Source organism: Trichomycterus rosablanca, chromosome 26 (assembly GCF_030014385.1).
Source record: "Trichomycterus rosablanca isolate fTriRos1 chromosome 26, fTriRos1.hap1, whole genome shotgun sequence".
Lineage (NCBI taxonomy): Eukaryota > Metazoa > Chordata > Actinopteri > Siluriformes > Trichomycteridae > Trichomycterus > Trichomycterus rosablanca.
The window spans coordinates 4,263,459-4,287,619 of NC_086013.1; the positions used below are offsets into that span (position 1 = coordinate 4,263,459).

Consider the following 24,161-nt stretch of genomic DNA (forward strand, 5'->3'; position numbering starts at 1 on the left):
GCAGTGTTGTTGGGATTTTTCCCCCCCCCCTTTTTCTCCTACTTTAGCGAATCCAATTTCTACCGTCAGTCATCCCCTCACTAGTGCTGGTCCCTGCTCCTGATCGGGGAGGACGAGGCTGCTTTACGCCACCTCCGACACGTGCACAGCGCTCGAACATCTTATCACCTACACTTGACGAGCGCAGCGCAGTGCAGCGCTGTGTACGGAGAGCCACACCCTCTACCGCACTCCTTTCCTATCTCCGTGCAGGCGCCACCGACCGGCCAGCGGAGGTCGTAATCGCACCAGTCTGAGAGAGAGAGTCCCCTTCCGGCTTTAGTCCCGCCCCCCTTGTTCATGTGGCCGCTCAGCCTCAGCCGGCGAGGCAGAGCCGAGATTCGATACGACGTATTCGAGATCTCGGGTCTGGTGAACGGTGTGTATTTTACCGCTGCGCCACCTGAGCGACTGCTGTTGGGATTTTTAAACAACTAAGACCAAAGACTTACCGGTCATTCCAGAACAATACACTACTGTGCCGAGAACAGTCCACTACCCAATGTCGTCTGGTCAGTGAGGGTGCCCTTCAATTGCTAAATGGCATGGCTGTACAAAGGAACATAAATGTTTCAGTTGGTGATTGTATACCTACAAAGGTCTAGATCAAATAGGCAATAAATGTACTAGTCAGGTGTACCTAATAAATTGCTCAGTGTGTGTTTATTAGGCCTTGGCAGTAGAACCAGTTCAATACACTCAGCCATAATTCACTGTTTCTATTGAAATCCACTAGGTGGCGACATTTATTCAATTTCTGTGCGCCAACTATAATTAGGGCTAAGCGATACGACTGAAAGACTCATACCTCGATATACGACACGATTCGATATGATGAAAAGCCCAGCCCTAACTATAATAGCTATTCATTTCCAAGTATGTGACTTGTTTGCCATTTTTGTGTCGTTCCCCCCAGCATCTGCGAGCGCGTGACCCCACGTCTGTCCCACGCCAACTCCGCCGTGGTGCTCTCGGCCGTCAAGGTCCTCATGAAGTTCCTGGAGCTGCTGCCGAAGGACTCCGAGTACTACAACACCCTGCTGAAGAAGCTCTCCCCGCCCCTGGTCACGCTGCTCTCCGGCGAGCCCGAGGTCCAGTACGTGGCCCTCAGGAACATCAACCTGATCGTGCAGAAGAGGTCAGAATCCGGTACACGCGGCGTACACGCGGCTTAGCTGCGAGGGTGCTTGAGTGGCGCACTTAGTGTCTGAACGGACTTGCCTCTGGCTGTGTCCCAATCCAATCCCAAATTAAAGCATGACGGATTAGTACACAGCCATTACTGTCATTGCTGCTTTTGATACTAACCAGCATTCATTCCGCCCGCAGGCCTGAAATCCTGAAGCAAGAGATCAAAGTGTTCTTCGTCAAGTACAACGATCCCATTTACGTCAAGCTGGAGAAACTGGACATCATGATCAGACTGGCTTCTCAGGCCAACATCGCCCAGGTAGAGCTGCTAACACACCCTGTTAATAGATTCCTCTATTCAGCCATGACATTAAAACCACCTCCTTGTTTCTACACTCACTGTCCCATTTTATCAGCTCCACTTACCATATAGAAGCACTTTGTAGTTCTACAATCACTGACTGTAGTCCATCTGTTTCTCTGCCTGCTTTGTTAGCCCACTTTCACGCTGTTCTTTAATGGTCAGGACCCCCACAGGACCACCACAGAGCCGGTATTATTTAGGTGGTGGATCATTCTCAGCACTGCACTGACACTGACATGGTGGTGGTGTGTTAGTGTGTGTTGTGCTGGTATGAGTGGATCAGAGTTTTAAACACCTCACTGTCACTGCTGGACCGAGAATAAACCACCAACCAAAAACATCCACCCGACAGCGCCCCGTGGGCAGCGTCCTGTGACCACTGACGAAGGTCTAGAAGATGACCGACTCAAACAGCAGCAATAGACGAGCGATCGTCTCCGACTTGACGTCTACAAGGTGGACCGACTAGGTCGGAGTGTCTGATAGAGTGGACAGTGAGTGGACTGCTGTGTCTGATCCACTCATACCAGCACAACACACACTAACACACCACCACCATGTCAGTGTCACTGCAGTGCTGAGAATGATCCACCACCTAAATAATACCTACTCTGTGGTGGTCCTGTGGGGGTCCTGACCATTGAAGAACAGCATGAAAGCAGGTAAAAAAGTATGTAGAGAAACATATGGACTACAGTCAGTAATTGTAGAGCTACAAAGTGCTTCTATATGGTAAGTGGAGCTGATAAACTAGACAGTGAGTTATGGCTGATCGGTGTATATTCCTTTGATATTAGAAATATAAAGATCCTATATGAGGCAGCCTGAGCATCATCACAGTCTGAGCTGCAGTCTGTTCAGGGACCGTCGGAGGATTACTGTATTAGCGTAGGCAAGCTCAGACAAGCCCAGCATCAGTATCGGTGGAGTAAAACTCGATCGCCAGGAAACAGGAAACATTTCCTCCCTCTGGTAAAAGCCCGTCTCTCGCCCAGCAGCTTCTGTAACTGTAGAGTGTGCAAAGCCCAGATCTGCTCAGTCACAAAATCTGGTCTGGTATCTCGTGACAGTAAATCAGGAAGGCTCACGGTAAACCAGTTCCCCTGTTTTATTTTGCTCACTTGGACCGGCTTGTGTTACTATGGGTCTCCGAAACCTAGTGAGCTGCAGTTTTTGCTTACTGAGCTAACACAGTGAGCCTTACGCCATTCAAACCAACTTGGATGAGGTGCTACAACATGAAGTAACATGCATCTATGCAGAGAGATCACTAGGTTCTCAGACAGACCCTATGGTCATCCAAGGTCACGTGCACTGCACATGGGCGGCACGGTGGCTAAGTGGGTAGCACTGTCGCCTCACAGCGAGAAGGTCCTGGGTTCGATCCCCAGGCGGGTCCGCGTGGGTTTCCTCCAGGTGCTCCGGTTTTCCTCCCACGGTCCAAAGACGTGCAAGTGAGGTGAACTGGAGATACTAGATGTCGCTTTAACACACATAGCAGATCACGCTATGCTCTCTGTATTCCTCCACCACCTAAGCCTAGGGTACATAACCGGGTACCTTAATTAAACATCTGGGGTTTTTTTTGGTTTTTTTTGCTTCAAGGTGCTGGCTGAGCTGAAGGAGTACGCCACCGAGGTCGACGTGGACTTCGTGCGCAAGGCCGTCCGAGCCATCGGGCGCTGCGCCATCAAAGTAGAGGTAGGACCGTAGACCATAAATCGTGGCCATTTCTTTGGAAGTGGACCATCATTTAAACTACTAATACTAATAGTTAGTGCGATTGCCTCATTCCACCCGTCTTTTGTCCGGCTTTCTTCGTCCGCAGTTTTCGAGATATCGACCCCGTTCCAGCGCCGAATCGTCCGGCCCATACGGGAATGGACTCCTTGTATACAGGTTTTCGATCCGCCCGCCCGTCCGTCCGCCACGCCCGTTTTTGTAGCGTTTTTTGGTCCCATAGACTTCCATTCATTTTCGAAACAATTTTGAGATATCGACGCCGTTCCGACTCTAAATCGTCCGGCCCGTTAATGACATCACTTCTTGAAGAAAGCTTTAGGATCCGCCCGCCCGTTCGCCCACCACGCCCGTTTTTTACCGGTTTTGGCCAATCTTTCTGGCTTTGTTTTCTACATTTTTCGAGATATCAATACCGTTCCAACTATAAATCGTCTGGCCCGTAAATTACAACAATGCTTGTTCACAGCTTTTGGATCCACCCGCCCGTTCGCCCGCCACGCCCGTTTTTTTGTCAAATTCACTTCAATTCATTTCTTGGAAATTTCGAGATATCAACACCGTTCCAACTGTAAATCATCCAGCCAGTTAATGACACCCCGTCTTGGATACAGCATAGTGATACGCAGCCCCACCCACCTGCCACGCCCGTTTTTTATATATTTAGAGATATCAACGCCGTTCCAACTCTAAATCGTCCGGCCCATCGATGACACCGGGACATGGATGCAATTTTTGGCTAGGCACCCTCGCCCGCCTGCCACGCCCGTTTTTTTTTCAATGTCGAGATATCAACGCCGTTCCAACTCCTAATCGTTCGGCCCACTGATGACACCGGGACATGGATGTAATTTTTGGATGGGCACACCCGGCCGCCCGCCACGCCCGTTTTGGAGATATCCAGATATCGACGCCGTTCCGACTCTGAATGGTCCGGCCCGTTGATGCCGCACCCGGCTTAGAAACGGCGTCGGGATACGCGCGCACGCCTACCGCTACACGGCAATCACACTCGCATTTTCTCCGGAAATGCACTCTCTAGTTGTAGCTTATTGTTATTAAATTGTGTATCTGTGTTTTTTTTTTTTTAAATGCTAGCAATCAGCCGAGCGCTGCGTGAGCACCCTGCTCGACCTCATCCAGACTAAGGTGAACTATGTGGTGCAGGAGGCCATCGTGGTGATCAGAGACATCTTCCGCAAGTACCCCAACAAGTCAGTTCCATTATCTGTACAGGATGTGGGTTCCTTTCTCGAACAGTACAGCGCGGTACAACACGGTACTTATTGTCTGATCTTTATGTAGGTATGAGAGTATCATTGCTACGCTGTGTGAGAACCTGGACTCTCTGGATGAACCGGATGCCCGGGCCGCTATGATCTGGATCGTGGGTGAATACGCAGAGAGGATTGACAATGCCGATGAGCTCCTGGAGAGCTTCCTGGAGGGCTTCCATGATGAAAGCACGCAGGTCTGTCATTCTTATGGATTATTTTTATTATTAATATTTAATGCATTCAAGTTCTGACTCCTGGTGACCATCTGAATAGTGTTTCTCCAGAGCATCCTATGTACTACTTGTGTCTTCAGGCTTATAAACGGCCTGTACACTGTTCCTCTCTCTAATTGTATCCGTGCATCTTGTTGCTGGCCATCCTCGTCCTCTTTTAGCTTACCCCCTCAAGCATAATTTCCTTCTTTTTTTATTTTGAATGCATTTTCTCCCCTTTTTGCCCGATTGCGTCACGCTTCCTCTCCACCGATGCCGATCCCCGCTCTGATCGAGGAGAACGAAGCTAACCCACGCCCCCTCCGACACGTGGGCCGCATGCCGTATGCATCTTATCACCTACACTTTGACGAGTGCAGTGCAGTGCAGCTCGGCACCGTGTACGGAGAGACACACCCTGACAGCACTCTTCTCCCATCTCTGTGCAGGCGCCATCAATCAGCCAGCAGAGGGCGTAATTGCATTAGATATGAGAGCGTCCCTATCCGGCTTAATCCCGTCCCTATCCGGCTTAATCCCACCCCTATATGAACAGCAGGCCAATCGTTGTTCATGTGGCTGCTCAGCCCGGCCGGCAGGCAGAGCCGAGACTCGATACGATGTATTCGAGATTCCAGCTCTGGTGTTCTAGTGTGTTTTAGCGCTGCGCCACCTGAGCGGCCATAATTTTCTTTTCCAATATATTTGTCCAACATAGATTTAGAGTGACTTAAATCTATATGTTGTTTTTCTGACCACAGGTTCAGCTGACTCTGCTGACCGCTATAGTGAAGCTGTTCTTGAAGAAGCCCTCGGAGACTCAGGAGCTGGTGCAGCAGGTGCTCAGTCTGGCCACTCAGGTGAGACATTCATTGTACAACCAAGCTACTGAGCTTAGATGATTCTTACCATCTCGTAACACAACGTCTTAATGGTTATGCTTGCAAGAGGGCTTCTCAGTCACTCAGTATCCACTATCATACAACAGACTTACACTTAATTCCATATTGTTTTTTTGTTATTTTTAGGACTCTGACAACCCTGACCTGCGCGACCGTGGCTACATCTATTGGCGCCTGCTCTCTACCGACCCGGTAACGGCCAAGGAGGTGGTGCTGTCCGAGAAGCCGCTGATCTCGGAGGAGACGGACCTGATCGAGCCCACGCTGCTGGACGAGCTCATCTGCCACATCGGCTCGCTGGCCTCTGTTTACCACAAGCCACCCAATGCTTTCGTCGAGGGCAGCCATGGCATTCACCGTAAGCACCTGCCCATCCAGCATGGCAGGTAAGACTACCTGGGAATACCGGGTTTCCTTTACCGGTAGAGCTGCTCCTGACACGACGCTCCTGTTTATCCGGGCTTGGGACCAGCACTAGGGGTGCACTGATGTCTCCCACCAATGGATAGGTTCACGTCATGTCATGTGACTTCTGTATTTGTGAGCCCAGCCTGGGATTCAATCCCACAGAACTCAGGCTCTCAATGTTATTCCACGTGAGCTCACCGGTGACAAAACTATATGGACACCCCTCCTAAATATGATTGAACTTTGACCCAGTTTGCCACTGATTTTTGTTCAAGCTCCTCCAATGAGACGAACTGTTTGATATGACGTTGAAATAGCGATCAATGCTTAACGAGAACAAAGCTTAACGAGAACAAAGCATAACGTGACTTATTGTACTACAACAACGACTAATTAATCTTATTAATGTAGAGAGGTTTAGTGTTCATGTGCCATTCTTGCAATACATTAGGGGTTTTTTTTAATGCTAAGAGTTTTAGACTCTCGGAAAAGCTGATTCTCACAATTTCTCAGCACCCTGAGCTGTACAACACAAGTTTAAAAGTGAAACAGGAGGAAAATCCAGCTAAACACAGATACATGTGGAGCTTTCAGACTGGATTTGACGGTTATTCCACACATTTTACCACGGTGAGCAGAGCGTAAAACACTTCTCATGTGAAAGCACCCTAAGAGATTCCGATTAGTCGCGGTAGTAGTGGTGATGGACGCATCATGACAGCCGTACTTTCATACAGCCCGAGCGATGTTTCTTCGCGCTAGCAGATATTAGTATTCATCTGACTCATTCAGAAATCTGTTCCCATCAGCTGACAGGAGAACGAGCCCCGTCTGACAAGAGCAACATTGTTGTTTCCTAAATGAAGACAATGCTTGATTGATTGGACTGACGGGTTATTTCTTCTGTTCTGGCACCGTAGCATCGACACCGGCGAGAGCCCGGTTAGCGGCGGCCCGGCCTCTGCTATCGATCAGCCTCAGGTCATCCCATCTCAGGGTGACCTCCTGGGCGACCTGCTCAACCTTGATCTTGGCCCTCCGGTCAATGTCAACGTGCCTCAGGTGTCCTCTATGCAGATGGGTGCTGTGGACCTTCTGGGAGGAGGTCTCGACAGTCTGGTGAGTACTGAGTAATAATTAATCAATTAATTAGTAGATATTTAAACATAGATTTGCAATTAGATCAACATGTAGGACGCTGTGTTCTATTAAAAAACACATTTTCATATACATTTACACTGATCAGCCATAACATTAAAACCACCTTCTTGTTTCTACACTCACTGTCCATTTTATCAGCTCCACTTACCATATAGAAGCACTTTGTAGTTCTACAATTACTGACTGTAGTCCATCTGATTCTCTACATACCTCCAGAGCAGGTATTATTTAAGTGGTGGATCATTCTCAGCACTGCAGTGACACTGACATGGTGGTGGTGTGTTAGTGTGTGTTGTGCTGGTATGAGAGAATCAGACACAGCAGCGCTGCTGGAGTTTTTAAACACCGTGTCCACTCACTGTCCACTCTATTAGACACTCCTACCTAGTTGGTCCACCTTGTAGATGTGAAGTCAGAGACGATCGCTCATCTGTTGCTGCTGTTTGAGTCGGTCATCTTCTAGACCTTCATCAGTGGTCACAGGACGCTGCCCACGGGGCACTGTTGGCTGGATATTTTTGGTTGGTGGACTATTCTCAGTCCAGCAGTGACAGTGAGGTGTTTAAAAACTCCAGCGGCGCTGCTGTGTCTGATCCACTCATACCAGCACAACACACACTAACACACCACCACCATGTCAGTGTCAGTGCAGTGTTGAGAATCATCCACCACCTAAATAATACCTGCTCTGTGGTGGTCCTGGGAGAATCCTGACCATTGAAGAACAGGGTGAAAGGGGGCTAACAAAGCATGCAGAGAAACAGATGGACTACAGTCAGTAATTGTAGAACTACAAAGTGCTTTTATATGGTAAGTGGAGCTGAAACAAGGAGGTGGTTTTAATGTTATGGCTGATATATGTACTGGGGATGGAAATGGCAAAAATATACTGACATAACAGGAACACACATCAGACCACGAATACAGTTAACAGGACTGTTAAGAGCAAAACCTCTTCTGTCCTCATTGATTCAGCACCCCCCAAAAAACCAGCCCCGAAGTGGACTGTCAGCTCCATTACTAAAGGATTCTATTCAGCACACACGCACACATTAATTTATCCTCTCTTGAATCCTAGAGGTATTGGACTTTTCAATAAAATCCTAACAATGCAATCAAGTGCTTTTCCAGGCTTGATATTACTAAGCCGGAGGGTATATTGAATAAAGAAATGAGCCCAAAATGAGACGCACCTGACCTCACAGGTCAGACGTACTGGCTTGAGGTTGAACCTTGCAATATAACAATCCAGTACAATTGAGTCCAAATCTAATATTGGCCCTGAATGACGTTCCGGTCTAATCAGAAGCATCCAACGGAGATCCAGGACTAATTAAAGATTAAAGTGTGACAGTCGACGCCGTCATTAGAGCCACCGTTACGTTACTTACACACCAGATTTCCATTCTTATTAGAACTTATTAAGATTCCATCAGCAGCTCACGGTAAATCATCAGAGCAAGAAATAGAATTGGGCGCATTTTAATGAGCGACATGGTCTAAAAGACAGAGCAATAATGTGAGGAGTTGAAAAGGGAGAAGACATTGCTCATTTTGCTAAATGAATTTTGCAAACATTTATCCGCTGTGCCTGGGGTTGATGGTTAGAAGACTAGAGCACGTGGAATTGTAAGCAATGGAAATTGTGGCTTGATTGGGATTTTTAGGCATATTTAATAGACCACTGAAGTCGTGCGTCATTCTGTAGTCCTCGTTATGCCCATATTTGGAGACCCGGGTCTAAGTCAGATTTCCTATAGGAAAAGTGAATGGGGTTTTCAAAAAATGGGCTCTAACGCATCCTGTGCTAAATAAACACGTTCAGAACCCTGTACGTTTTGTCCTATGTACATTTTTCTCCTGTACATCACTGGATCCTCTGAATTATGAGGTTGTTAAAGGGTCGTAATACTAATAATGCTACACTAATAATTAATAATAAATACATTAATAATAATAATAATAATAATAATAATGATAAATAAAGGGTAAAAAACAGGGAAATAAAATTATATGAATGATGATAGTAGTAATAATAATAATAACAGTAATCAATAAATAAAATAAAATTAAATGAATAATTATAATAATTAATAATAAAAATAAAGGCTAATAAAAATACAGGGAAGTAAAAGAATATGACTGATAATAACAATAATAATAATAATAAATAAAAATAAAAGTATATAATAATAGTCATCATCATAAATAAAAATAAAGGGTAACAAAAAAACAGAGAAATAAAGTTATATGAATTATTTTACTGGTGTTATTGTCTCCAATAAAGGATCGTAATACTAATAATGCTACACGACAGCTAATGCTACTGCACATTAATTAGACGTCACTGAACTACACCAATCAAATTGACGGAAAGAGCAGCCCGCTTTTGTTAAGTACAACCAAAGACGTAACACCCGACCATCCTTGCTTTCTACTTTAATGTAGCTAGCTACTAAAAATATAAAGTAAAACTTGTAAAATATAAAGTAAAACTATCACTCCACTGTTACGCTGGTGAATCGCGCTGCTTCGTGCGGTTATTTAAGAGGCTTCCAGTCTAGTGACGTCAATTCAGTGCGCAGTAACATTAGCTTACATGTAGCAATATTCATATTTTGACTCTTTAACGACTTCGTAATTCAGAGGATCCAGTGATAATAGACAGAAGAATCTCCATAAAACGAAACGTAACAGCTCTGGAAAATTTTTTATGACTACAGGATTCCAGAGAGGCAATTTGCGAAATCTCCATTCATATTTCCCATTCAAAATTTCTCTTAGACCCGGGTTACCAAATATGGGCATAACAACATGGCGTGGACTACAATATTATCAGTTGCAACCATAAGATCACATGGTTTATATATAACACACCCGGCGTCGTACCAACTTTTGAATGCCATCAGCAAAATATGATTTTGGTTGAGCACGTAGCCACTGATGCAGACGCCTTTATCCAAAGCGACTTACAGTATACAGTTTAAGCAATTGAGGGTTAAGGGCCTTGCTCAAGGGCCCAACCGTGGCAACCTGGCAGTGGTAGGGTTTGAACCAGCGACCTTCTGCTTACTAGTCCAGTACCTTAACCACTAGGCTACAACTGCCCTCATATCATCGTCACATCATCATCACATGAAAATCTTCTTCCCCTTAAAGCTTCCCAGAGTGTTCAAAAAGGTGGAAATGTCTCTCAGGCTCTCAGACACGCCCGATTACTCCTCCTCCCACCCTCACGGCTTATAACCAAAACATAAAAGAGCGGAAACTTTTTGAAGATCCTTCATAGTTCTACGGAGCGATGAATCAAATTAGAAGTCATATTAGGAGTCATATGGATGATAAAAAAGGCAAGGCTTATGACAAGAAGACGGGTGGCTCGGTGGGTAGCACTGTCGCCTCAGAGCAAGAAGGTCCTGGGTTCGATTCCCAGGGGGAGCAGTTCCGGGTCCTTTCTGTGTGGAGTTTGCTTCATCTACTTTCTTACTGATCTAAATGTGACTTCTCTGTTGCAGCTCGGGGGAGACCTTGGAGGTGGCGTCGGAGGCAGCCCGGCAGTAAGTCATTGAGCCTTCATACCCATCTGGCTTTGTGTCTTTGTCTCCTTTTTTGTTTTCCACTGTCGATTTATTAGGAACACCTGTACCCTTGCTCGTTCTAGAACGTGGTCTCTCAGACACGGTAAACCTGTGTCTGTTAAACCAGGCTGCATCTTCTAGGTTGCCACACAAAGCCGTATGACATTTGTAGAATCATATGATCCCCAACAGGGTGAATCAGCAGGTTTACAGGTGTTCCTAGCATCAGAATTCCTCTCTGTGGGTTAAAATGTAGCTTAAAATGCTTTTTTTCTCGTATTATTTGAATAATTGATTTACTCTGGGCTTTACTTATTACTTACTCTCTTCCTTAGGTTGGCCAGAACTTCATTCCGTCTTCAGTGCCCAACACGTTTGCTCCGTCTCCCACTCCAGCGCCCATGAGCAGTGGCCTGAACGACCTGTTTGAGCTCTCCACAAGCATGGCCAACAATACAGGGGGTTACGTGGCACCCAAAGCTGTGAGTGTCCCAACCTATGTTCTCACACACACATACACTTATCAGCCATAACATTAAAACAACCGCCTTGTTTCTACACACATTGTCCATTTTATCAGCTCCACTTATCATATAGAAGCATTTTGTAGTTCTACAATTACTGACTGTAGTCCATCTGTTTCTCTTCATGCTGTTCTTCAATGGTCAGGACCCCCACTGGACCACTACAGAGCAGGTATTATTTAGGTGGTGGATCATTCTCATCACTGCACTGACACTGACATGGTGGTGGTGTGTTAATGTGTGTTAGTGTGTGTTGTGCTGGTATGAGTGGATCAGACCCACCTAAATAATACCTTCTCTGTGGTGGTCCTGTGGGGGTCCTGACCATTGAAGAACAGGGGTAGAACTACAAACCTGTTGCAGTCATCAGCAAGTAAAAATCTGCAAACGTTTTTTCTTTCAGGTCTGGCTGCCGGCAGTCAAAGCGAAAGGGCTGGAAATCTCTGGAACGTTCTCACGCCGTCAAGGTCACATGTACATGGACATGTTCTTCACTAACAAAGCCCTGCAGCACATGACAGACTTTGCCATCCAGTTCAATAAGAATAGGTATGTATTAAGTGAAATTTTGTTCAGAAACCGTGGCTTTATGCAGAATGTCTGTGGGAACTTGTGCTACTTTGGTCAATTTGTAAGGTTTAGAGCATTTGTAAGGTTAGAACTGGACAAAAAATGATGAAATCCCAAGTTGGGTCTGAAATATATACAGTAACAGTACAATGGAATTCCTTATTAGCACATCCCAGCGTGTTTGGAAGCTGGGGTCAGAGTGCAGGGTCAGCCATCGTTCGGACGCCCTGGAGCCGAGAGGGTTAAGGACCCTCAAAGGCCTCAATAGAAGAGGGATTCGAACTTTCAACCTGTTAATTGACAGCCCAAAACTCTACTCACAAGGCTACCACTGTAACAAATAGTATATAGCAATGCACTGACCAGGCATAACATTATGACCACTGACAGGTGAAGCGAATAACACTGATTATCTCTTCATCACGGCACCTGTTAGTGGGGGGGATATATTAGGCAGCAAGTGAACATTTTATCCTCAAAGTTGATGTTAGAAGCAGAAAAAATGGGCGAGCGTGAGGATCTGAGCGAGTTTGACAAGGACCGAATTGTGACGGCTAGACGACTGGGTCTGAGCATCTCCAAAACGGCAGCTCTTGTGGGGTGTTCCCGGTCTGCAGTGGTTAGTATCTATCAAAAGTGGTCCAAGGAAGGAACGGTGGTAAACCGGCGACAGGGTCACGGGCGGCCAAGGCTCATTGTTGCATATGGGGAGTGAAGGCTGGCCAACAGACGAGCTACTGTAGCTCAGATTGCTGAGGAGGTTAATGCTGGTTCTGACAGAAAGGTGTCAGACTCCATACCTCGACGGGTCAGGGCTGTTTTGGCAGCAAAAGGGGGACCAACACAATATTAGAAAGGTGGTCATAATGTTATGCCTGATGTATAACAATGTACTCAGTAAGTCTTCGTTTTGAAACATAAATGCTCTTTCTGTACTGGAAGATCAAATCTAGCTCATATTCACACTGGTTTTTTGTCTCCTGGGTAGTTTTGGCATGATTCCGACCACCCCTCTTCCCGTTCACACGCCCCTCATGCCGAATCAAAACATCGACATCTCCCTGCCTATCAACACCATCGGACCTGTTATGAAGATGGACCCACTGAACAACCTTCAGGTAAAGCACAGACCCAACGATCTCGGATCTCACGTACCTCTCGGACATGATGATACGTTGTAGCGTTGCATCATTATTCTGCGCTTGGCATCCCAAATTGGCAGGCTCATCTTTCTCACAATTACACCGGGGTTGTGTAATCATCTCCTCCGTCTGTCAGGGAGATCTATCCACTCTGTCGTGAGTCCCAGTCGATAAAAAACGAGCGCTGTTCGAAAAAGAGAAGGTGATTAGCGCTTGCCAGTGGCGACAGCTCTAGAGAGCCAATCCATCAGCTAAAATCGTGACGTTCTCCATTCAGTTTATTTCAGAACTGCTGTTTCCTTTTGAGTTCAATTGGAAATCACCCCCAGCTTATGTTTGAACAGCCTTTCGCTCTTAGCCCCTCACTGATAGCAGGCAGCTTGTAGAAAGAGCAGTACGGTAAAGAAACAGGGCTGCTGTGGTGCCCTGCTGTGACGTGCACAGTGTGTTCCTCCTTCAGCCTTTACACCATAATGATCCTAGATGATTTCTCCACCGACTTCCCGCCCAGCCATGAGTCTGGAGTGTTTTTTTTTTATTATTATTGATGTTCCAGAGCTCCATTTTTTTATTCCTTTGCTCATTTTACATTTTGTCTGACTCTCCTGTGCTGTAGGTGGCCGTGAAAAACAGTATCGACGTGTTCTACTTCAGCGTGCTGATTCCGCTCAACATCTTCTTCGTGGAGGACGGCAAAATGGGTAAACGTCACCCCGGTGCCCTGTGCACCTCGTCTTATCTGCAGTTTGGACTTGGGCCAAGTGGGGTGAAAATAAATGATGCATATTTGGTCTGAATGAGAAGGTGTCTGAGAATGTCTGTTAGTTTAGACATTGAAGGCTCCAGGGTTCGAACCTCGGCTCTGGTACCGTTCGGCTGGGCGCCATCTAGCAGGCAGCAGATAAAAAAAATTGACCTTCAGTCTGCTGGGTGGGAAAGACCGGACTAAGGGGTTGGAGACCTCGGTTGCCCAGGGTGTCTGTACAGACTGTACTGTGGAGGAGCGCTCCAGGAGATCGGGGCGTGGCTCTCTGTATGAGAAAGCCGACCTCACACGCAAATCCACAGAAGTATGGGAGAACAAGAAGGGATTGGTGGACTACACACACATCGAACGGGGTGTGTGTCAGGCGTCTTCTTGGACGCCGTTGGATTGGCTGCACTAAAATTGGGAGAATGGGGGGGCTTAAAAAATGTGCTTAAAATTCCACTTGCGAGTGCTCAGGTGGTCCAGTGCACTACCCCACTTCTTCTAAGATCTTGAGCTTTTGAGTTTGAATCCCAGACAAGTTCTTAGTGAGGCTCTCCTTACATGGTACGCTTATCTGTGAGGCCTTGCCATGGTCCGGTGAGGAGATGTGGCCCCGACTGCACACATTGGATGGGATATACAATACTCTCAGAGTAACATGCGATACTTTCAGCTCTCTATGGTCAGTGGGGGTGGTACTGGCCAAGGCAAAGTGGTACAGGTGAATTGGTAATTAGATACGTATATGGAAAAACATACAAGCGTCTTCGGAAAGGTGGTAAACAATTGTTGCTATGTGTTTTCCTTTGGGGAATTTTAGGCTAAATAAGAGTTCTTTGCACTTCTTTTGTCTCTTTTTTAGAGCGGCAGGTGTTCCTTGCAACCTGGAAAGACATCCCCAACGAGAACGAGCTGCAGTACCAAATTAAGGAGTGTCACTTAAATGCAGGTAAGAATAAATGCTGGCGTAATTGAGGCTGCATATGAGTCTAATACTGGTCTTCTTCTACTCTACGTATAACAAGGTCAATTGAATCAGCACACACAATTGTGTCTGAAGTTTGGGTCCACGTACAAAGACACCACAGTGTGTCTCTGTAGGACCCTTGAGTAAGACCCTAAACCCTCTATTGCTTGGGTTGTTTTTGGCTACAGTTAAAAATCACTGAACAAAATGCCATAAAAGTAACCAACTGTTAGGGTTGGCTATATGACTAATCTAAACCCAGATAGGTTCTAGGTACTGGACTAATATTCGAGAGATCACTGGTTTAAGCTCCACCACTGTCAAGTTACCCTTATTTGCTTGCATTACATTCGTCCACTATTTTTGCTTTGGAATATCTAAGGCTTGGAGTCTTTTTAGGAATTGGTCATCTGGTCAAATTGGGTACTTATCGTCAAGGAGGTAGGATAGAACCCTAATGGTCACTTCAAAAATGCTCCTCAGATTGGGGCAACAGCTCATCTTTCAAAGTGACCCAAAAGCAAAGTGACCCAAAGCAAGCATACACATAAAGACTGGAGTGGCTTCAAACTGGGTCTCTGAATATCCTTGAGTGTGGCCCAGCTAAAGCCCAGACTCAAACCCTATTGTTCAGCTCAATATAAGTTACTCTTAGCTCTCTTTGGCCAGTGGGTGGTACAGGCAGCTGAGAATTACAACAGGTGAATTGGCAATGGGATATATGGAGAAACATGCAGAAGTCTTAGACTTTAGTCTTTGATTACATTCAAAATCAGAAAAGTATCTATCTGTTTATCTGTGGCTTCCATCTGGGTCTCTGAATATTCTTGAGTGGCCCAACCAAAGCCCAGACTCCAACCCTATTGAACATCTTCAGTAGGGATGACCTGAAGATGTCAATTCCCAGACACCTAACCATTCAATCTGACAGAGCCATGAATAATGGGATAATCTGCCCAAATCCACATGTGCCAACTTGCAGTTCTAATTGCTGCCATAGATGCTTCTACAAAGTGTTGAATAAAGGGTTTGAATTCTAATGAATTCATTTAACGTCATTATTATGGGTAATTAAGTATAGATTGATGGGTAAAACGGCAATTATATCCTCAAAGTGTCAAGAGAAACAATCAGGTCTATATGTGGATATTGTTTGAGGCACTGTATAAAAATAGAAATAATTCATTTCTTATTGATTGAAACAGCTAGCCCAACCAACCACAATGTTTTATTTTTCTCTTTTTCTGCTTCTCTCATTCACAAACCTCCTGTCTGTTTAATCCTAATTCATACAGTTTCAGTTGCCCTTGATGTCATCATCTCTCTTTTCTCCTCTCATGCATTCTGATGCCCTGCCGGCTCTTTGATCTCAGTCTGGTAGTCTGGTAATCTCTTCTCCAGCTGTTGACCATCAGTTCACTCTTAGGATCTATAGCTCCTCCTTCGAACCCGCCAATCACTTAAGTTCAAGGCTTTAGTGATGATAGGCTATGCTCTAGTCTCCAGATACTCAGAACTCCATCGGTGAGCAGTTATCAAATGCGTGCTGCCTCACTCACGTCTTCGTTTTCAGACACAGCGGGACAAATCGAAGCAGCGAATCAGTCGATCATGTTCTATCCATTCAAAGTGTCATTGTTTCAGAATTGGCTTTGAGTTAGAGTCTTGACAGGCATTTTTTTAGCAGGAGAAGGCAGGGTCATAATACAAGTGCTACGTTTTGATGTATTTGTAACTGGAGAGGAAATGTGATTAGTCTAAAACACAGCTCAGAACTATGATACATCATGATACAGTCTAAATGTGGTGGTTCGTCCGGGATCTTCATTTTCTTTATTCTCTCTTTATTTGTTGACGATGCTGATTACCGTATTCAAACCTTGCACATAGCGTCTCTGTATGGGTGCACTTCCATGCATCCATAAATGGTAGGGATCAAAGTGACACTTGGGTGTCTTGGGCTAAATTAAAGATGCACTGGGTATGCATTGTTCCTCTGTTAAACCGATATTCAATTGGCAGCATTCGCATACAGTTCAACCTCGATTTAACGGACTAAAAGAGGGTAGCACTATAAATAAAAAAAATCAGCTGGGTCAAAATATACATACGTGGATCATTTGTATCATGAAGTAGCTTTTTTTTTATTGACTATTTGGTGACCTTTGAGGCCAAATAAATAGGACTAATTTGACTACACCCATCAACCTAAGGCTTTAAGCCTCTATTTTATTAAAATAAACAGTAATTTCTTTGCCAAGGTCGCAAATAAATTCCAGTTCTTGCAATATTTCATTTACATATTTAATATTTGAACCATTTACAGAATAAATCAGTTGCACTTTCGATAGGACCGACTTTATAAATAGCTGCTGTAGGCACTTCAACGCGCCCTTCGTGAGGATGACATCGGAATAGATCATGTCCTGTAGCCTAGTTGCATAATAGTTGCTTAGTATGCCAGTCACTTAGCATCATCCTGTTTAGATTTTCCCTGATATACCCAGTGGCGTACTTCTGTGTTTCAGCCTGTTTTTGGACAAATGTGTGTTAGATTGACCGAGCAATGTGTGGTGTGATGGTGTAACCGATGGTGTGTATGTGTGTGTGTGTGGCCCTGACAGACACGGTGTCAGGCAAGCTGCAGAGTAACAACATCTACACCATCGCCAAGAGGAACGTGGAGGGTCAGGACATGCTCTACCAGTCCCTGAAACTCACCAACGGCATCTGGATCCTGGCCGAGCTCCGTATCCAACCCGGAAACCCCAACTACACGGTAAATACCTCACAGTACAGGTAGAAGAAGTATGTGCCCCCTTGTGTTGAATAACTAGTAGGACGTTCCCAGCAATAATAGTCCTAAAAGTGAGAAGCACCAGTGGATCGGCTGCTCTGGTGTACGATGCCCTGTATTTCAGCCTGGGTGGTGCCTGTCCAGTGCCTGGGAAAAATGCATCGTAAAGTGACGTACGCGTGTGCTGAGGTGTGCATGCGTCAGCGATGTTCCGCTGCGCCGCCTGATGAATGCGTGTCCCTGAGAGACATTATGATCCGGCTAACCGGCTTTCGGAACGCACCAACAATCAGCAGGAAGGTCAAACGGGCCGAGCGTATTACTTGAACATTACACGAGATGACGCTTGACCGACAGCTCGCCCTTTGATGCATCGCTGTCGTGTTTTACGTGTTTTCACCCTGTTCGACTATGTAGTTTCTGATGTGTTAAATTCTTTTGACTCGGTGATCGACTGCGTCATTAAATGCTTATTCATGCATTCTCCATTCCATTTTAAAACAGACATTTTGACATTCAGTTTTACAGCCTGAAATCAAAACGTGTCTTACAAAGAGTCAAAGTCCTCAGGAGACCCGGTATACAACTCTGTGTAGACGCCTTATATACATTACATCCACATTTTCAGCATTTAGCAGACTTACAACCTGATTTTGAGCAATTAAGAGTTAAGGGCCTTGCTTAGAGGCCCAACAATGCCAACTTGGTGCTGGTGGTGGGGCTTGAACCGGCAACCTTCTGATTACGAGTCCAGTACCTTAACCACTGAGGTACCGCTGCCTTGGTGAATGACTAACAGCACTAAGTGATCATTATTGTTAGCCCTACAGTCACCCTCAAGTTGAGCGTTATCTAAGCCTTGCTCAGGGGCCCAACAATGGCAACTCGGCGCTGGTGAACCGGCAACCTTCTGATTACTAGTCCAGTATCTTAATCACTGAGCTATCTAGCCAGCAGAGATCAGATTTGCTGCAACCCTCCCTCAGGCATGGCCAGTTGTGTCTGTTGGATTCCTGGTCAGGTTGATAGCACAACAGAGATTTGGTAATGTTGCCACTCCCACTTGGAGTGAGCGGTCTGAAAAGATCACACCCAGCACAACATGCATTGCTGATGGAGATAAGAAGGAACATTTTGTTTCATGTCCATATGTGTTTATCACCAGACATGTCCATCTGTGTACAAAACGTCATTGTACAACCACCGCCACCGAGCTCCCTACTAACCTCCCTACTGGAATGTGTAGTTGTTTTCCTGACTGTGGACAGTGCAGCCTGTGTTCCAGCAGTAATTCATGGCAGACCTGATTGTTGTTGGTCCTTGAATCAATGACGTCAATCTGGACAGATTTCCACTGCCACAGCGGTGCTACCAACCTGGCCAGGCTGGGATTTACACACAGCATGGTGGGACCCTACACTGGCGATACGGTTTTGTGTGGGAATAGAAGAGTCCCATAGACTCTTGGTCACTTGATAGTCTGCATGTTTTTGGGAACCCTGACAACCATTGTGGGCTTGAATGACGAATAATCCGTTGAATACAGACACTCAGCCTTTGAGCATTCCAGCAGGCTACTATTCAGGCACCGCCGCAGGACGTAATTACCTACAACCCCCCTGAGATCGTCGTCGCCTCATCCGGTCAGGGATGATCATCTGATCTGATTCGGCTGGATTTTATTCAAAATTTAGGCCCACGTTTCTTGACGCTGGTGGCCTGCTTTCACTTTGAAGTAATGATAATGGGAATCGGGCCAGCTGGGTACTACTGGCCCGGAGCCGCGGCTCAGAAAGCACACACATCTATCCACACACAGAGCTATTGTTCTACAGTTGCCATTGGACACCTTACAGGTATAAAGGTTGAGATGATTCGGAGAAACATCTAGTTTTCTCGACAAATGGAACTGTGATGTCACAATGTAGTCTTTGTTTAAACAGATCTGATGCCTGATGACACAAAAAAATGCTGACATTAAAGTGTATTATGACGTCATAATTAACGACAGCATCGTGATGTCACAATGAAATCAGTGTTTAAACAGAACTGATGCCTGATGACACCACAAATGCTGACATTAAAGTGTATTATGACGTCATAATTAACAACAGCATCGTGATGTTACAATTAAATCAGTGTTTAAACAGAACTGATGCCTGAAGACACCGAAAATACCGACATTCAAGTGCATTATGATGTCATAATTAACAACGGCATCGTGATGTCACAATGAAATCAGTGTTTAAACAGAACTGATGCCTGAAGACACCGAAAATACCGACATTAAAGTGTATTATGACATCATAATTAACAACAGCATCGTGATGTTACAATTAAATCAGTGTTTAAACAGAACTGATGCCTGAAGACACCGAAAATACCGACATTCAAGTGCATTATGATGTCATAATTAACAACGGCATCGTGATGTCACAATGAAATCGGTGTTTAAACAGAACTGATGCCTGAAGACACCGAAAATACCGACATTAAAGTGCATTATGACGTCATAATTAACAACGGCATCGTGATGTCACAATGAAATCGGTGTTTAAACAGAACTGATGCCTGAAGACACCGAAAATACCGACATTAAAGTGCATTATGACGTCATAATTAACAACGGCATCGTGATGTCACAATGAAATCGGTGTTTAAACAGAACTGATGCCTGATGACACCAAAAATGCTGACATTAAAGTGTATTATGACGTCATAATTAACGACGGAATTGTGATGTCATAATGTAGTCTGTGTTTGAACAGAACAGAAGCTTTTAGAAGTAGTCTGCAGCTCATTAACTCATGCAATAGATGTTTACCACAAGGCTCAAGACCCATCATGACCCTGACCAGGTTGTGCCTGATCAGCCGTTACTGAAAATTAAAGAATGTTAAAGAAAAAAACATGAAACATATCTTGTGATCTACATTTGGTGTAACTAGAATAGAAATCAGTATCATAGTCAATATATATAAGGGGAAAAAAACAGGACCTTACTTATGCAGAGTGGTTTCTCTTTGGTTCTATGACTGACAGACTGTTTCTGTAACTCTTTCTCAGCTCTCTCTGAAGTGCAGGGCTCCGGAAGTGTCTCAGTACGTGTACCAGATGTACGACGGCGTCCTGAAGAACTGAAGTCCTTCCACCCGCCCTCCGTCCTCAACATTCCTGTGGTACAAGAACGAGCTCCACCTCTTTACTTCACTCCTCCACTACTTTACATGTAGCTATTAGCGTCTTTGTCAGTTTTGCTCTTGCCAAACGATGTGTCGTGGATAAGTGGACGTGGTGCTTCGTGCCTCTGTGTTACCGTTATTATTCCTTCTATTATAAAATACACATGAATGAAATGGGATTTTATTTCTTTGCGTACTTCTTCTCTATCTTGTGTGTTTAGTGTTTCGTCATGTCAGTTTCACATTGTAAGATGTTGAGAGGATTCTGAGCCAGCACGTCCTCTGTATTAGACAGTTGAAAAAGTAGGTTGTCGTGTTAATGGAAGCAGCTTGACTTTATCACCGCTGGAAATCTGACGTTATTAATAGTCACCTCCTGGGAACCGCTGTATCAGAAGCTTTTAGGGACGGGTGATATGCTGGATAAATCGAGCATAATACATTTTCCTAATACATATAGGCCTGTCACAGTCATGACATTTTGCTGACAAATATCATAATAAATGATGTACCTGTCGTTAATAATATTGGATTGGCTTTATATCGTATCGAATCTCAGCTCCGCCATCCGGCAGGCTGGGCAGCTGCATGAACGATTGCCTGTTGTTCATAGGGTTAGGGGCAAGTCGGATCACGGGTCCTCATAACTGGTGCAATAACGACCCCTGCTGGCTGATTGATGCCGCCTGCACAGGGTCGAGGAATAATGCTGATCAGGGTGTGGCTCTCCGTGCGCAGTGCTGATCGGTATATATGAACTCGACTCGTGCAGGTGAAAAATGCAGTCTGTACTGAGCACGTGTCGGAGGGGGCGTGTGTCAGTTGAGAAGCGTCCTCAACCAGGGTGGAGATCAACATCAGTGGAGAACTACCTGTGAACCTACCATACACAGGCTATTTAAAACCATAAACTTTGTGATCAGGTGATATTTATGACAGGCCTGTATATGTGATGTACCAGATTTAGCTTTGACAGCGGTGAAAACAACAGTGCCAGCGTAAAATGCATTACACAAAAAAAATCTGTGATTTTCATTTGATATTTACAAATAAATTATGATGTCATAATATTATGTATTCATTTAATGTTCATTAGTACTGTGACGTAACAGTGGAATTGTGACGTCACAATGAAATCTGTTTAAACAGAACTGATACAGATGGCACAAAAAATACAGACATTACAGTGCATTATGACGTCATAACTACCAACGAAATTGTGATGTCACAATTAAGTCAGTGTTTAATGTCAGTATTTTCGGTGGCATCAGGTATCGGCGTCTTCTGTTTAAAGTGCATTATGACGTCATAATTAATGACGGAATTGTGATGTCACAATGAAATCAGCGCTTCAACAGAACTGATGCCACCAAAAATAATGACATTAAAGAGCATTATGACGTCATAATTAATGACAGAATTGTGATGTCACAATGAAATCAGTGCTTCAACAGAACTGATGCCTGATGCCACCAAAAATAATGACATTAAAGAGCATTATGACGTCATAATTAGCGTTGGAATTGTGATGTCACAATGTAGTCTATGTTTAAACCGAACCGATGTCTGATGACACCTAAAATACTGGCATTATAGTGCATTATGACATCATAGTTACCAACGGAATTCTGATGTCACAATGGAATTGATACTTAAACAAAGCTGATCCTGTTGGCTTCAAAAATGCTGACATTAAAGAGCATGATGACATCATAATTAACAGCGGAATTGTGACGTCACAATGAAGTCGGTGTTTAAACAGAACTGATGCCACCAAAAATGCTGACGTTCAAGTGCATTAACAATGTCGATAAATGTCATGCTGCTCTGTCCTAATGGTTCAGGGTTTAATCAATTGTGCCACTTTTTAAATCTTACCTACGTGACTTTGTGTAGCCGTTTTATAACGTATACGCTATTCAAAATGTACACCCCTCCATGTCGTTACCGTAGAGTCTAAATTGAAATGAAACCGTTCTTTTTTTTATACATACATACATAACAGCTTATATTAGTTAAGCGGTCAATAAAGTTTTATAATTCCATATAGCATTGTGCCATGGCTTCCAGATCCATTCCAAGCGGCAACCTTAACTGTTCAGTTGTGTGTACTGTAAATGTATTACAATCGATATAATTCATATAGCGTACATATACACATAGAGTCATCGGGTCATGCTATAGCTGTGTCTGTAGACGGAGAACCGTATCGGCTGGGGGGTCGTGTTAGAAACTGTGCCGATCATCGAGTATCTGTTGTGCTAAATATTAGAGCTGTTTAATATGTGGACCATGACCAATACGAAGCTTTTAGACGTAGTCTGCATCTAATAAACTACATTGCGCTTGAGCGATTATCGTGACGTAATTCAACTGTTTGGTGAAATAGCAAAGAAAATATTTCATTTAATTAGTGTTTAACTGTATTCCTGTTTTTTTGTTTATTTTCCTACCATTAATAAAGGCATTAATTCCAAGTCAACAACTCTCAATCATTCCTTGTCTGTACTCGCTTCATGCCTTTTTCATTTTTAAATAAATCAAATAAAAAAACTGGCCGTGTTTCCGTCTCACTGTGGGGAATATTACCGGATTTTGAGAAAGCTGAGCACCAGAGTTGGGGTTTCGAATACGTCGTATCGGATCTCGGCTCTGCCTTTCCGACCGGGCTGGGCGGCTGCACGAACGACGATTGGCTGTTGTTCAGGGTTAGAGGGTAAGAAAGTCGGATCATGGGTCCTCATAACTGGTGCGACTGCTGCCCCTGCTGGCTGAGGAATAATGCTGATGGGGTGAGTCCCTCCGTACACAGTGCCCGTCGAAAAATGCAGTCTGTACTGACTACGTTCCGGAGGGGGCGTATGTCGGTTGAGAGGCGTCCTCAGTCAGCGGTGAAGGGTCGAATCGGTATAGAGGACGCAATCAGGGTAATTGGACACGACTAGATTGGTCGTTGTGACATGGGTGCCGGCTCTGACGCCTGTGGTCCGTAATGTTCCCGCTTTTTAAGCCTCCCGGCTGAATACCAAGGAGCGCTCGCCAACCAAGACGCTTTAAGCTACATCTCTAAATGAACCTGATAAATGTCGTCTCATGGTCATTTGAAGATGCTTTACCTTTATTTACTTTTAATTCATTTATATTAAACGTTTTATTATATTGGTTGGGTTGCAGCGGGTCCGGTTTCACTAGGAAACTCTGTCGGGACGCCAATCCATCTCGTTCACCCAGTAGGCGGTGACCGGTGTAATGGACCGCTACACCACTTGAGAACACTCTGTGCTTCACCAGCTTCACTTCACTTCAACAAATTGAGTTCCAGGATTGAAACATGGCTCAGTAATGCAATGTCCAACCAGTGCTGCTACACTACTACACCGATCAGCCATAACATTAAAACCACCTCCTTGTTTCAG

General features: G+C 44.8%; 1 protein-coding gene across 1 annotated transcript in view; it reads left to right on the forward strand.

Moving 5' to 3' along the window:
• ap2b1 (adaptor related protein complex 2 subunit beta 1) overlaps positions 1 to 23,230 on the forward strand; it is a 29,279-nt gene extending 6,049 nt beyond the window's left edge. The window contains exons 7-22 of the mRNA XM_062988288.1: positions 956 to 1,177; positions 1,369 to 1,489; positions 3,140 to 3,235; positions 4,373 to 4,488; positions 4,580 to 4,745; positions 5,525 to 5,623; positions 5,792 to 6,051; positions 6,994 to 7,192; positions 10,750 to 10,791; positions 11,148 to 11,294; positions 11,740 to 11,885; positions 12,895 to 13,024; positions 13,665 to 13,749; positions 14,662 to 14,748; positions 17,391 to 17,545; positions 20,630 to 23,230. Coding sequence (XP_062844358.1) covers positions 956 to 1,177; positions 1,369 to 1,489; positions 3,140 to 3,235; positions 4,373 to 4,488; positions 4,580 to 4,745; positions 5,525 to 5,623; positions 5,792 to 6,051; positions 6,994 to 7,192; positions 10,750 to 10,791; positions 11,148 to 11,294; positions 11,740 to 11,885; positions 12,895 to 13,024; positions 13,665 to 13,749; positions 14,662 to 14,748; positions 17,391 to 17,545; positions 20,630 to 20,704 — 2,146 coding nt within the window. The 3' untranslated portion in view covers positions 20,705 to 23,230. The remainder of the gene's footprint in view (positions 1 to 955; positions 1,178 to 1,368; positions 1,490 to 3,139; positions 3,236 to 4,372; positions 4,489 to 4,579; positions 4,746 to 5,524; positions 5,624 to 5,791; positions 6,052 to 6,993; positions 7,193 to 10,749; positions 10,792 to 11,147; positions 11,295 to 11,739; positions 11,886 to 12,894; positions 13,025 to 13,664; positions 13,750 to 14,661; positions 14,749 to 17,390; positions 17,546 to 20,629) is intronic.
• Positions 23,231 to 24,161: the final 931 nt, after the last annotated feature.